The sequence below is a fragment of the Symphalangus syndactylus genome, chromosome 2, assembly GCF_028878055.3.
Source record: "Symphalangus syndactylus isolate Jambi chromosome 2, NHGRI_mSymSyn1-v2.1_pri, whole genome shotgun sequence".
Taxonomy (NCBI): domain Eukaryota; kingdom Metazoa; phylum Chordata; class Mammalia; order Primates; family Hylobatidae; genus Symphalangus; species Symphalangus syndactylus.
In genome coordinates, this window is record NC_072424.2 from 94607704 (window position 1) to 94623027 (window position 15324).

General features: G+C 38.0%; 1 protein-coding gene across 1 annotated transcript; it reads right to left on the reverse strand.

Annotated features, from left to right (window-relative positions):
* Positions 1–500: 500 nt before the first annotated feature.
* FAM162B (family with sequence similarity 162 member B) lies at positions 501–14397 on the reverse strand. Its single transcript, XM_055262366.2, has 4 exons — positions 14083–14397; positions 13825–13933; positions 10673–10781; positions 501–1487 (listed from the first exon to the last, which is right to left on the reverse strand). The coding sequence occupies exons 1-4, from the start codon at positions 14252–14254 to the stop codon at positions 1389–1391; spliced, it is 489 nt and encodes a 162-aa protein (XP_055118341.2). The 5' UTR covers positions 14255–14397; the 3' UTR covers positions 501–1388.
* Positions 14398–15324: the final 927 nt, after the last annotated feature.

Below are 15324 nucleotides of genomic sequence, written 5' to 3' on the forward strand. Positions count from 1 at the left end.
ATACAACAGTGGTCCCAAGGTTATAGGAAGCATACATAGAAGTCTGATACATGGCACTTGGTATTGGCACTGCAGATCAAGTAGGGGACATGACTGATAATTCAGTAATGGTGCTGGGACGTTTGGTTTTCCATATGAAAAATACATATAAATAAAAATATATATACTATCTAGGTTTATGTAAGTATACTCTGTCATGTTTGTACAATGATAAAACCACCTAACAATGCATTTCTCAGAATGTATCCCCATCATTAAATGATGCGTGACTGTATAAGTTCAATTTGGCTCATTAGTTTGACAATAAGAACTGGCTTTGCACCTCAAAATGGACAGGCAGACATCCTCCACAAACTGATTGAGCTAATTATGTAGCTTCAAGGTTATGATGGAAAATACACTTAAAGCACATGAACTATACAATATGCCAGAAGTTATATCTTTTATAATACTCACATTTATGATTAAAAAAATAACAAATATGAAGTTAAAAATGTGCAGGGATGAGATATGTAATTTTAAAAAGTTATTTTAGGGCTTAAGCAAGTTTGAGGATCATTAATGTATATCATTTTTTTCTCTAACGTTTTTGTCGTTTTTAAAATTGCTGTTACAATTACTGTTTTAGTACTTTACCATTTTAGGAATAGGTTTTAGAATTAATAATTCAACCTATTTCACCTAGTTACAAACTGTAAAAAGAATAATCAGAGGTACTACCCAGTTGCCAAATACAGTGAAATTTTGGTTGAAAATTAGTTTTGATTTTAATGAGCCCTTAATAATTAGTTCAACCTCATTTTAATGACATATACAATGTCCTCATTTTAGCATTATATGTAGCGGCCGGAAACTGTGCCAAATATCAAAATAAATTGTGGTATGTTTATACAACAGAGTACAGCAATGACAATGGATGAACTAATGGTACACACAATTTGTGGATTAACCTTATAACTAATGTCAGGTAAAGAATCCATACACACAAGTGCATAATGTATGAATCCATTTATATAAAGTTCAAAGACAGGCAAAATGAATCAAAGGTGATGAAACTCAGAAAAACTGCTATGTTTGGGAGGTAATGGCTGAGAAAAGGCAGGAATGAGGCTGTGAAGTGTTGCCAATATTCTACATCTTTGGCAGTGGTTACACAGGTGTTCATGACATAAATATCTATCAGACTGTATACACTTTTGTCCACTTTTTGAATGCATGGTATACTTCAGTAAAAGTTTGCTAAAAAATAAAAATAAAAAAGACATTGTGCTTCTTGTTACCAAAATAAAACCATGGCAGATATTTTGGTAAATATTCTATTTTTCCCATCTTCTACTGTTGCCGATGACAGGGATGGTATTCAGGTGAACACTTTGTCACTAAGAATATCATTTAGCTTTAGCCTGTGCAGCCAATGCAGCTTCTTCACGCCACTTAGCTTTCTTTGCCAAGTTCCAACTTGTTAAGGATTCAAGTCGTTCTACAGCCTGTGGGGGGTGGGAAGAAATGTATATATATATATATCACTGTGACTCTCTGGAAACTGGAAAAATTTGTATTTTAGATAGAAATACACAGGAGAGAATAGAATTAGAAGTTCTAACATATGTTAATAATGGGAAGACAGAACAAACTGAATGGGTAAAGAGGCCATATTTGAAGTTATGACAGCATAGACTTTTTCAGAAGTAAGGAAAGCTGTAAGTCCTCAAACTGAGAGACATACAAAGTCCTTAGTAAAATAAATAAACATTTAATATATATTGACGGATACCTAGTGTGCATCTCATATTTAATATAGCCAAAATAGAGAGTTGACATATTTTATTCCCCCTGCCTACCAGTCTTTCCCTAGCCAAACACATCTCAATAAATGGCAGCATCATCCACCTACTTGCTCAAGTCAAAAAACCCAGGCCTTTTCACTTCTTTATTCCATTTTCTTTTCTGCTTCCACAATGAATTCACCACAGAGTTCTATCCTTTTTACTTCCCCAAATTTACCTGAACTTGCTAACCTTTTCTGCATCTCCATCTGCCACAATTTCTTTAAGGTACATGCATTGTTATTAAAAATGAAAAATGAATTGGAGACAGGCAAGAGGGACAGTGGTGGGACCATTTAGAATATATTGCAATGAACCAGGCAATAGATGTATATTGGTATCTCAGGAGAGATACTGGGGAGTGCTCCAATTTGGCTGTATTTTGAAAGTGGAGCCAATGGGGTTGCTGATGACTTATCCATGAGCAGCTAGAAAGATAGAGTTGACATCAACTGAGAGGAAGAAAACAGTACAGAAAAGGGTGGCTCAGGGTTGTCTGGGGGAAGATCTAGAGTTCAACTCTTGACACGTTAAGTTTGAGATGTCCATTAGATATCCAAAGGGAAATGTTAAGTAAGCAACTGACTATATGAATTTGAAGTGCAGAAGGAAGACGTTAGTTGAAATATAAATTTGAGAGTCCTTGGAATATAGAAGGTATTTAAATCCAGAAGACTTGGTAAGATCCCCAAGGGAGTGAGTGTAGATAGAGAACGGAAAGACTAAAGACTGATCCATGGGGAGATTCCACTGTTATGAGGCCCAGGAGAATAGGAGAAACCGGCAGAGTAAACTTGGAAGACGTGGCCAACAGACAACCTATGTGAGTGTGGTACCACGGAAACCAAGCGAAGAAAATGTTTCATAAAAGATAAACGATTTTCATTCTCAATGCTCTCACTTCAGAGCTTCTGAGGATTTTTATGGAAGGACAATGGCTAGTTTACATTCTCCAACAAAGGGTAAGTGAAAAATGCCACATTGGCCTATTCCAGTGCTTTTCATATATCCATTTATAACCAACTATTTCCCTATGTGCCAAAAATATTCTTTTCTTGGTTGAAGAATGGAGAGACTGGCTACTATATGCCAGAATTTCTGTAGAGGGGTGGCTATGAGGTGTAGGGAGATCAAATTCCTTTATAATCCAGATATTCTCAACCTAGACATAGTTTTAGCAGCTCCAGTAGATTGAACTCAGATTGAGGGAAGGAAGATACTGATTCAGCACTGATTTGGCAGAAGAAAATATTGGCTAATCAAGCAGAATTGTCAACTGCCTCTCCAAAATGTAATGAGATTTATCAGCACCCAAGCATTGAAACATTGTGTCAAATTGAGTCTAAATAAACAGTCTTCAAAGTAGGATAAGAACTACAATGTCCACTGAGGTCAAGAAAGCAATAGGAACACATTTCATCTTTTTTTAAAAAGAAAATTGCTAACATTTAATAGAAGAGTTGAGGAATAGAGAATCCCTGTCTATGTCAGGAGTTGGAGATAGCTTGAGGAACCTGTGACAGTTCTATAATACAGAAGAATATAAAGGCACATCTCACTTTATTGTGCTTTGCTTCATTGTGACTTTCTTTCTTTCTTCTTCTTCTTTTTTTTTTTCAAATTGAAGGTTTGTGGCAACCTTGCATGGAACAAGTCTATAGGCTCCATTTTTCCAATAGCATTTGCTCACTTCGTGTCTCTGTCACATTTTGCTAATTTTTGAACTATTTCAAACTTTTTCATTTTCATAACATCTGTTATGGTAATCTGTAATCAGTGATTGCTGTTGTTACTATTGTACTTGTTTTAGGGTGCCATAAGTGTGCCCATATAAGACGGCTAACTTAATTGATAAACATTGTGTGTATTCTCCACTCCATCCACTGGCCAGTCTCCTATTTCTCTCCCTCTCCTTGGGCCCCCCTATTCCTTGAGATACAACAATACTGAAATTAGGCCAGTTAATAACCCTGTAATGGCCTCTACATGTTCAAGTAAAAGGAAGGGTTGTACATCTCTCACTTTAAAAAACTAGAAATGATTAAGCTTAGTGAAAAAAGGCATGTTGAAAACCAAGACAGGTCAAAAGCTTGGCCTCTTGTGCCAAACAGTTCAACACGTTGTGAATGCAAAGGAAAAGTTATTGAAGAAAATTAAAAGCACTACTTCAGTGAACACCTAAATATAGTGAAACAGCCTTATTACTGATATAAAAAACGTTTTAGTGGTCTGGAAAGAAGATCAAAACAGCCACAGCATTCCTTTAAGCCATAGCCTAATACGGAGCAAGGCCCTAACTGTCTTCAGTTCTGTGAAGGCTGAGAGAGGTGGGAAAGCAGTAGACGATAAGTTGGAAGCTAGCAGAGGTTGGTTCATGAGGCTGAAGGAAAGAAGCTGTCTCCATAACATAAAAGTGCAAGGTGAAGCAGCAAGTGCTGATAGAGAAGCTACAGCAAGTCATCTAGAAGATCTATTATAGCTAACATCGTTGATGAAAGCTATGCTAAAAAACAGTTCTTCAATGAAGACAAAATAGCCTCATATTGGAAGAAAATGCCATCTAGAACTTTCAGAGATAGAAGTCAATGCCTGGCTTTAAAGCTTCAAAGACAGGCTGACTCTCTTGTTAGGAGCTATTGGCAGCTGATGACTTTAAGTGGAAGCCAATACTCATTACCATTCTGAAAATCCTAGGGCTCTTAAGAATTATGGTAAATCTACTCTGCCTGTGCCATGAATGGAACAATGAAGCCTGGGTGACAGCATATCTGCTTACATGGCTTTCTGAATACTTTAAGCTCACTGTTGAGACTTACTTCTCAGGAAAAAAAAGATTTCTTTCAAAATATTACTTCTCAGTGACAATGCACCTGGTCACTCAAAAGCTCTTATGGATATTTACAAGGAGATTAATGTTCATGACTGCTAACACAACATCCATTGATCAGCCCAAGGAAAAAGGTGTCATTTCAACTTTCAAGTCTTGTTATTTAAGAAACACATTTTGTAAGGCTATAGCTACCATAGATAGTGATTCCTCTGATGGATCTGAGCAAAGTAAATTGAAAACCTTCTGGAAAGAGTCACCATTCTAGATGCCATTAAGAATATTTGTGAATCATAGGAGGAGGTCAATATTAATAGGAGTTCAGACGAAGCTGATTCCAATCCTCATAGATAACTTTGAGGGGTTCAAGGCTTCAGTGGAGGAAGTATGAGGAAGTAACTGCAGATGTGGTGGAAATAGCAATAGAACTGGGATTCATAGTGGAGACTGAAGACAAAATTGAATTGCTATAATCTCATGATAAAACTTTCACATGATGAGTTGCTTCTTACAAATGAGCAAAGAAAGTGGTTTCTTGAGATGGAAACTACTGCTGGTGAAGATGTTGTGAACACTGGTGAAATTAGAACAAAGTATTTAGAATATTGCATAAACTTAGTTAATAAAGTAGTGGTAGGGTTTGAGAGAACTGACTCCAAGTTTGAAAGAAGTTCTACTGTGAGGAAAATGCTGTCAAACAACATTGCATGCTACATGGAAATCTTTCATGAAAGAAAGAGTCAACTGATATGGCAAACTTCATTGTCATCTTATTTTAAGAAATTGCCACAGCCACCCCAACCTTCAGCAACCACCATCCTGATCTGTCAGCAGCCATCAACATCAAAGCAAGACCTTCCACCAGCAAAAAGATTACAACTCATTGTGTACTATAAACATAACTTTTATATGCACTGGGAAACCAAAAAATTTGCGTATCTCAGTTTATTGTAATATTCGCTTTATTGTGGTTGTCTGGAACTGAACATACAATATCTCTGAGGTATGCCTGTTTTCATTCATTTCAATACCATTAGAATAGATATTAATAAATAAGAATAGTTTCTTTTTTGGCCAGAAAATTACATGGCATCTTTAAATACTTATATGGATAATTTTGTAAGCTTAAATAAAGTCTCTAAACAATTTATGGGGTTTTGGTACAAAATTGGTACAAAATTCAAAACTACTATATCTTCCAATTATTTTGCAAGAATAAAATAGCTGAAGAACATCAGGGAGGGTGTAAGAAATTACTGAGCACATTTCAACAAAAGCTTTGGCATAGTTGGTGGATAAAATTAAGTATTAGCACCACCATTTAGTAATCACAGCTAAAGAGGTATTTCTTTTACTGGATCTATGTATCAATATGTGGCATATTTTCAGTTACAATATTATAATGAATATAAAATTGCAAAATTGTAAATAATAAAGCATTTCAATTGTATTGTTATTACATGAAAATATGTTAAATATATAATATGGTATATGTCATACATGTTAATAAAATTTTAGGGAAAATGTTTTTGTGTCATTCACAAACAAAGTACAATTTATTGGATGCATGCAGTGGCTCATGCCTGTAATCCCAGCACTTTGGGAGGCCAAGGCAGGAGGATCGCTTTGAGCTTAGGAGTTTGAGGCCAGCCTGGGTAACATGGCAGAAACTCATTTCTACAAAAAATACAAAAAAATTAGCCAAGCATGGTCATTCACACCTGTGGTCCCAGCTACTTAGTAGGCTGAGCCTGCAGAATCCCTTGAGCCTGGCAGACAGAGAATGCAGGGAGCCAAGATCATGCCACTGCACTCCAGCCTGGGTGAGAGTGAGACCCTGTCCTCCTCCATCAAAAAAAAAAGGGTGGGGTGGGGAGACCAACTGTGTCAAATGCCGATAGGTCAATGAAGATGAGTGTATCATTGGTGACCTTGATAACAGCAGTTTGGTGGAGCGTTTGAGGCACGAGCCTGATCAAACGGAATGAGACAGGAAATCAGAGACAGTGTATATAGACAGGTCTACTGAAAAGGTTTGCCACAGAGAAATGCAGCTATACCAAAAGAAGTTTTGTTTTTAGTTTTGAAGAAGGAAGTAGAAACATTTCTATATTTTGATAAAAAATGATACAGTAGAGAAGAAAAAAAAATAATGACAAGCAAAGAAACCTGAGAATTCCTGGAATGAAATCCTTGAAAAGACAAAATGGAATGGGATCCACGCAATTAATAAGAGCTTCTAGATTGGAGCAAGGATCACTTATAACAGGCAGAAAAGCAAAATATACAGGATTATGTGTCACAAGACTGGAAACTGCTCCTTGGGCTGCTACAATTCTCTCAGTGAGGTGGAAGGAAAGGTCATCGATGGGGAGGAATATGGAGGTATAAGGTCTGAGGAGACAGACAGCATGAAATAGTTGGATGGCTAGAATTCTTTTCCTGTGTTTAAGAGACATGTGCATTTTATTTTCTGCAAATTCTGCCTTTTTGCATCTTTTACCCATTTTTTAAAATAAAAGGTTGTTGCTGTTTTATTTATTGGAGCTCCTTATAATTTAAGAAAATTAGCTCTTAGTTTGTGATCTATTTTGCATTTTTCCTAGTTTGTCATTGTGTTTTTACTTTATTTATGGCACTTTTTTACCAAGCAGAATTTTAAACTTTATATGATTAAATTTATCTATCTTTTCTTTTGTATAGCTTCTCAGTTTTGTTCTATATTTAGAAATGTCTACCCAACTACTATAAAGAATTCCTCATATATTCTTTTGGTGATTTTAAGGCTTCACATTTAATGTGAAAATCTTATATCCAACTGCAATTTATTTTATGTAGAAAGTATAGTTGGAATGTCCCAATATCATTTCTTGACTAATTTATCTTTCTCCACTCATATACAGAGTCACTATTTCATATATTAAATCCCTATGTAGTGGGTTATTTATGTGATTTGAATTCGGTTCTATTAAGTTGCCTGTCTATTTCTATGTCAGTACTGCAGTTTTAATTATTGTTGTTGTTTTGTTTTAATATATTTTAGAGCTAGTCCTCCCTTAGAACTATTATTTTTAGTATTTTCTTGTATATATTGCTTATTTTTCTATATAAATTTTAGACTCAGTTTGTCTACTTCCAAAGCAAATCCTATTGCTATTTTTATTGCAATCATGTCAACTTCATAGACTTAGAGAAGTTCGCTCTCTTTAAAATGTCAATTCTTCCTATTCCAAATAAAAATTTCTTAGGTTATATCTTCTCTTGTGGCCACTGGTAGTGTTTAAAAGTTGCCTTTATATAGATATTGCATGATATGATTTTTAATTTTATTCTTACGTGCCTTACCTTTTTTTTGTTGTTGTTTGTTGCTATTTTAAGTAGGATCCTTATTTCTAATCTTTCTTTTTTATTTATTTATTTATTTTTTGAGACATAGTCTCACTCTCTTGCCCGGGCTAGAGTGCAGTGGCACAATCTCGGATCACTGCAAGCTCCACCTCCAGGGTTCACGCCATTCTCCTGCGTCAGCCTCCCGAGTAGCTGGGACTACAGGCGCCCACCACCACGCCCGGCTAATTTTTTGTATTTTTAGTAGAGACGGGGTTTCACCGTGGTCTCCATCTCCTGACCTCGTGATCCGCCCGCCTCGGCCTCCCGAAGTGCTGGGATTACAAGCGTGAGCCACCGCGCCCGGCCCCCCAGTGTATTTTTAAAAACCTGAACTATTTGCAGTGACCCATAAGCCTGACACTATCTGGATTCTCCCTGTCTCATACCATCTTCTCTTTGCTCATTATACTCCATCCACACTAGCTCCTTTTTGTTTCTTAACACACCAGACCCTTTCTCACCTCTAAGCTTTGCACATGCTGTTCTTTCCTTCTCCTGGTCTTCTCATGGCTAGCTTATTCTCATCCTCCTCGGAGAGGACGTCCTTGACCACTCCATCAAAAATGGCCTCTCCTAGGGTGTTACTATTTTATCATCCTGTTCCTTTCCTTCATTGCACTAAGAATTCCTCAGATCTTTTTAGTTTATGTGTTTACTTGATCAATCTCCATTTTCCCTACTACAAAATACCAGTCTTTTAATTCCGTGATACTCTAATAACAACATGCAGAGTGCCTGGCATGTCTCAGGTGCTCAAAAGTATTTAGTGTATTAATGATTTAAAATCAGTGTTTGCTATCACACTTTTGGAGAAGAGGAAACAGAGCAATAACTGGTGTTATACATAAAACTCAATTCTCAGTTGCTACTTTTTGTGTCAGATTCACACAGAGAAAAGCACTGGCTATTGATTTATAACAGAATTATATTTGAAATATGGAATTTTCATAGGAAATGAAAAAACATTTCCTTCAATTCAAATCATATGTATTGAAAATAAAATGATGACATCAGTAGATCTCTAATATGCCTACTTGCTGATAAAATATATATTAAGTGTAATTGGTCTTAATGTCTCATTTGGAAACTTGTGATTATGATTAAAAAACATTAAAGTGCCATTATAAATAAATTATTAGAGGGTGATTCTAAGTAAACAAATTGTCTAATTAATGTTTATCTTTTTGATGTAGATGAGGCAATACACTAATCATCAAAATATTCCTAGAAACTAGAGGATCATCAATTTGGCAGGCAGTCATTTAAGGTTAAGTTAAAAACAAAATATTATCAAAGTTATTTATTTACATGCTTGAGTGTTCAGTCCAGTAAATATTTCAAATTTTCTCATTTGGTAAGAACAATTTCAAAGCATTGATTTTTTTCCATGCTAATAGGAATGAAAGGACATTTATGTAATATCAGTAGGCTTGTAATTCCTAATCCCTGTGTGAAGTTAGTGGGCTCAGACATACTTGGGCACCTGAGGAGTAAAGGACAGAATCACAGAATTGGGCAGAATGGTAATCAGCTAAATACACCCAGAGAGTGAGGATGTATGGAGCCAAGCAAACTATTCTGAATGATATGCATGTACTATTTAAACCCAGTGTTCATAACCAAAAATGTTATAATCCAGCTGTAATGGCTTCAGTTGCAGGTGCCACGATGAGGAGGGGCACTGTTAAACTGGAGTGTGTTGAGAGGACAGCTCAAAGGTAGAAGGAAGTTGTTAGAGTGGTTAAAACTGAAGAAGAAAATACTCATAGGGATGTGTTAGAAATGTCAAAATACTTGTGAGGCCACTCTTTGTGGTAAAAAGTGACCAGTAGATGGAAGGATTTTGGGAGGCAGAAAACAAAATTAGAGGGTAGTCAGCTCTTAATTTCTCTCTAGAGGTATTAAACAGAAACCATACATTGGGAAAGGCAAGGAAAGGGCTGACATACAGGATCCAGACAAACTAGATTACCTTGGCAATCACTTCCAAGCTTTGCATTTCTAACAAGTTCATATTTCTGTGCAATAGCTAATTGAGTTCCTGATTTAATGAATGATCTAGTCTGGATAACTTTCAACAACAAAGTTCTCCGTCTTCTGCAGATTTTAACCAGGGTGTAAATTGTTTTGTTTATAAGTTGAAACAAGTATTTGTCCCTCCTAGCCATATAGTGTTAATTTGTTGACTCAAATTTCCATGAACAAATTTGTCTCCAGTATTTTATATATATATACTTATATGTATATACACTTATATATATATACACTTATGTATATAATATGACTTCAAGTCATATAATATGATATATATAATATGACTTCAAGTCATATTATATATATGTGTATATATAATATATAAAAAGTGTATATATATAATACATTATATATATTTATATATATAAAAAGTATATATATATATAATATGACTTCAAGTCTCAAAGACAAAATTGTTCTTATATTAAAAAACAGCAGTAATCCTGAATCAAGAACAATGCCCATGACATTTATTAAAATTCGCTCTTCGGGCTGACTAAGGAGGTACTCACCCTTTTGGTGAGATACTCTTTTAGGTACTTAAAAAGAGGTCCTCACCCTTTTAACTGACTTGCCCTTTTAAGGAGATACTCACCCTTTTGGCTGACACTATCACAGCAAAGCAGGCGATAATTGTGAGTCCAATCATTATGTAACAAGCTTTCACTCGAGCTTTGTTTCTTGCAGTGTCTATCATTCCTGGCCTAAACGAAGATGTGTATTTTGTTAAATATGTAAAAGTAATATGGTTTTCTGACAGGCATGATAGATAATTTGCCATGTAAACATTCCAAAAAATTCCCTGAATGCAAACTGCATTCGGTGACATTTTCATGTGAAAGAGACTTTGAAATGCTAGCTAGTTATTTTTACCAATTTCAAATTAACAAGTATTTATTCAGATCTTAAACTAATGTTAGCCATTATGAAACCACTGTGTAGAATATTAGTTTCTAATTCCTCAAAATATAACTGCTAGAGATGCTAACTTGAGTCTCCATTGTTTTTATTCACTAAGTGGGATAAAGGAAGAGTTAAAGCATATGTATGTCGATGACTTGCAGTTATTTAGCCTCTTTGTAAAGTAGGCTTTGTTTTCCATTTGAACAGTTTTTTTTTTAAACTCATTCTTATCACTTTGTTTATTTCACTCGCCTCCCAATCTCTTGTCCCTTCACATGCTACCCCCAAAAGACACACTATTATCCAGTTTGTGAGAATGTCTGTTAGAAAAATGTTTCCTTCATGGTTTTTGCAATAATTTCTTTTTAAACGTAATCAAAATCACAATAATTTGCCAAAGAAAAAGATAAAGGAGACCTTCATTTTCATGTTATTATTATTCTGAAATTTGATATACTTAAATTCTAGATATTCTTATTCATTCATAGTTTTATGCATGTTGTCCAAGATTTTAATAATACTACTTACAAAGTAGTGATGCAAAAGGCATCATGCTTGTGGGACTTTTACGTTGAAATAAACTAACAATTTTCAATGATATGAGGTGGCAGATTATAAATATGCATACTTAAAAGAATTTCATTCATGAGAATATATTCATTGGTATTCTTTCCTCTCTATGTGAAGTTTAAATAGTGTGTAGTTACATTGAAAAAAAAAAAAATCCAGAAAGACAAAGTTGCATTTTCTCTTAAAAACAGAAAACTTTTTAAATTTTCCACTGGTTAAAAGACTATAGAAAACTCCTATCTAGCCTATTTTCTTTAGATTTTAGGCAGAGTGATGTAAGTTTTAAGATGTTAGTTGCAAACAGGTCCAATTAGTGAGTATGGAGAAATTATTAGATGATATTTGCTGCTAACTTTTGTTCCAGATGGAACCTAGAAGCTCTGATCTTTTTTACCCAGCCATTTGGCTTTAATCTATTATAACAAATTAGTTTAGCACTGAGAAAAACAAGACAAAGTACAGTTATTATTAAATATAATTAGTGTATGATACAAAAATTATAGGTCACTTGTTCATTATATGTCCATTAAAAGGTAAAAGCTGTTTACATTTTAAGTGTGACACTTAGCTTAACAGGAATATCTCTCTTAAATAGTAATGCTTAAAAAATTATAGAAAAATAATAAAATGAAAAATACTCAAATATTTTTATGTTTCCAATGCAAAACTGCAATGCTTTTTATAGGCATCTTGTTCTTAGTGAAATGTCCCTGTTTATAATACATCTTTTGACTATGATCTTGGGGAAATTAAATTATTTCTGTAAAACGAGTCTGTTCACATATACAGCTATGTTAAATGCAATACTGGGCATAAGTTTTCTTGACAAACAATATACAATAATGTTGGTTCTTTACACTCTTGATTACTCGGTTAGGCCACTAGAAATAAAAATTCAAACGAATTGAGGGTGGTGGCTTATTTATTTTATTTTTTTTTTACTTCTTTGGCATTTATAATATTAAATTTTCAGGCATCAATTAAAATTTGATAACCAGAGCTTATGATGATAAAGACTTTTCTGAGGCTAATTTTTGCTTTCAGCTATAGATCTCGAGGAAAAATAATCTTAGAAAGTGCCTCTGTAGTTGAATAAATACTGAAAAAGGATTCAAATGAAATGTTATTTCAAATTCCATGTCCATTTCTCATTTAGTGACTTGCTCCAATAAAAGAACGAAAATGCTTCAGAATTCATTATTGAGTATACATCTCCTGCCATGTTCTCCCACCCCGCTCCCTATCTATCTGAGATACTCTGGTAACTGATAAACTGCAATTGTTTATAAACAATAACATTGCAGGCACCATGTGAAAAACAGAAATATAGGCCCAGTTTCCATTATCCATTCTGATAGGCATTCATTACATTGTACAAATATACAGAATCTCTAAAATCCTTCTTTCACGTTATGGTTTTAGTCTTTTATTCTTAAAAGATAAACTTAAAAAGTAGTAGACTGATTTTATTCTTAGTTTCCGTCCCTCTCTTTTTTACCCAATCCCTTGTAAAAATGCTGCGAAGGTTTTTGGGCTTGGCAGAAACAGAAACTTTGGAAAGATTTTTTTACAGGTTACATTTACTTATTATTAGCATTTATTTTACAGGTTACATTACCCTAGAGGGGGAGTTATTAGCTTGAGTTTTATCATCTGTCTTGGTGGGTTTAGCATGCTGAAGAGGCCCACAGTGCTGACAACTCCCGCGCGTCCCACCCTGAGTAAACTCGGAGCCTAGAGGGCTGGAGAAACGCGTCCGCCAGGGGTCTCCTGCCCCAGAAGAGGAAGCCGCACGGATGCATCTTTTTTCCAGAGACCCCCCCGCCCCGGCCGCCCCGGAAGCCAAGATCAGAGAACCCCTTCCTTGGGTGGGGTAGGGGGACGCCCCCGGCCGAAACCTGGATTGCCGTCTGGCGTCCCGGCAGCCATCCGGATGCTCGCGAGGACCGTGGCCCGTTTGGCATAAGGGCCCCACTGCCTCCCTGTTCGGAGCTTGCTGGGGACTGGCAATCTGGGCTATGCTGGAAATGTCCCCTGAACCTCTCAGTTTTCACCCACCTTCTGCAATCTCCCTGTAAGCTTAGTTGACTCTTGACACACCGCACTGGAGGCGGGGTGTGTGTGTAGGTAAACTCCGTGTGTGGTGGGTGTTATTGCGAAGTGTTGGCACTGCGGCCGCTTTCACTCCTAGGTGGCCGCGGTCGGAAGGTGGGTCACCCCGCACCCTTGCGGCCGGGGACCGACTCTCCTTCGCGCGGCGCTCGCCACACTTACGGGATCCGAGGCGGGATCTCCTCCATCGATTTGAAACGCCCTGTCCACAGCAGGATTTTCTTGTCGAACTGCGAAGGCCTGCGCTGCGTGGGGACTCGGTGAATCTCCCCTGCAGCGAAAGCAACCCAGATGGACGCGGGAACTGACGGACCGGCACAGAGGATCAGGACGCCCTCAAGCTGACTCCCGGGCCGGCCCCTCGCTGCCCTCCCGCAACCTCCTCCCTCCCAGGACCTCCCCGTCGGAGCCCTGGCTCACCGTGACCTTGGGGCCCGGAATTGTTGGGGGCCCCGCCGCTGGAATAGCAGGGGAGACCCCGGGGAGGAAGAGCCGGTGCGGGCCGCCGCGTGGCTTCGAGAGGCGCCCCGGGGCCGCAGCGGATTGTTAGCCCGCGGCCGAGGCGCAGTAGGCTCCCGACCGCCCTGAGCATGCTGCCCGCTTGTCCCGCGCCGCACCCGCACCTCTGGACCCAGCCACAGGCTTTCTCCCCGCAGCTCTCCTCTTCCCGCCCTGGCCTGCCGCGCCCTGGAGAACCTGGGACGTGCAGCTGGAATCCCTGGCGCTCGCACACTCAGCTAGTTGTCCCCGTCTCCGCCCCCGGCCAGCGACCCGGGATCAGGGCGTCAACCCCCTAGGGGCTGGTTCCTCAGGAAGCAGCCTGCCTCTGTTTGAAACTGGCTCACCACCGCCTGAGACAGTGCGTGTAGCTCCTTTTAAATTCTTTGTATTGAGTAGAAATGTGTTTCCGCCAGGCTTTTAGCCTTTGATTCCATCGTTTGTTCCCCAGGAGAATAAATCTAAATCCTCTCCTCCAGGAAGAAACAATCCTTCAAGTGCAGGAAACTGAAGACATTTCCCAATTAAGTGTTAAGGGCACTCCACGAACTTCTGGATGAGATTTCTTGAAGTTAGCTCCTCACCTCATCCTCTCCCACCCCCATACCTTTTCTCTTTCCTACGGAAAACAATCTCAATTCCTCCAACTGTCTTTATCTTTTCTTCTTCTTTTCAGAGACAGTCTCTGGCTCTGTCACTCAGGCTAGAGTGCAGTGGCATGCTGATAGCTCATTGTAACCGCGAACTCCTGGACTCAAGTAGTCCTCCCACCTTAGCCTCCAGAGTAGCTAGGGCTTTGGTCGTGGGCCAGCACGCTCCGCTATTTTTTTTTTTTTAAGAGATGGGATCTCACTATGTTGTCCAGACTGGTCTGCAACTCCTAGCCTCAAGCTATCTGCTGGGCTCTGCCTCCCAAAGCACTGGGATTACAGGTATGAGCCGCCATGCCAGCCTCCTACCTCTTCATCTCTCAGCCCACAAACTCTTCACACCCCTTTCAAAATGTGCCTTTCTTCTGTCACCTTCCACCATCTCCTCTATGCTAAAAGGTACAAGAATCTACTATTTTCAGGCATTAAATGGTAACAGGGATTCAGACTCAATGATTGGAGAGAAGGGTTGTACAAGCAATTTACTTATCTTGTTCCACAGACAACAGACCTC

Coding starts and splice junctions, on each gene's coding strand:
- FAM162B (XM_055262366.2), bottom strand. CDS start 14,254: ATGCTCAGGGCGGTCGGGAGCCTACTGCGCCTCGGCCGCGGGCTAACA. Junction 13,934..14,082: donor TTCCGGGCCCCAAGGTCACG/GTGAGCCAGGGC, acceptor CTTTCGCTGCAG/GGGAGATTCACCGAGTCCCC. Junction 10,782..13,824: donor GAGATCCCGCCTCGGATCCC/GTAAGTGTGGCG, acceptor ATCTTCGTTTAG/GCCAGGAATGATAGACACTG.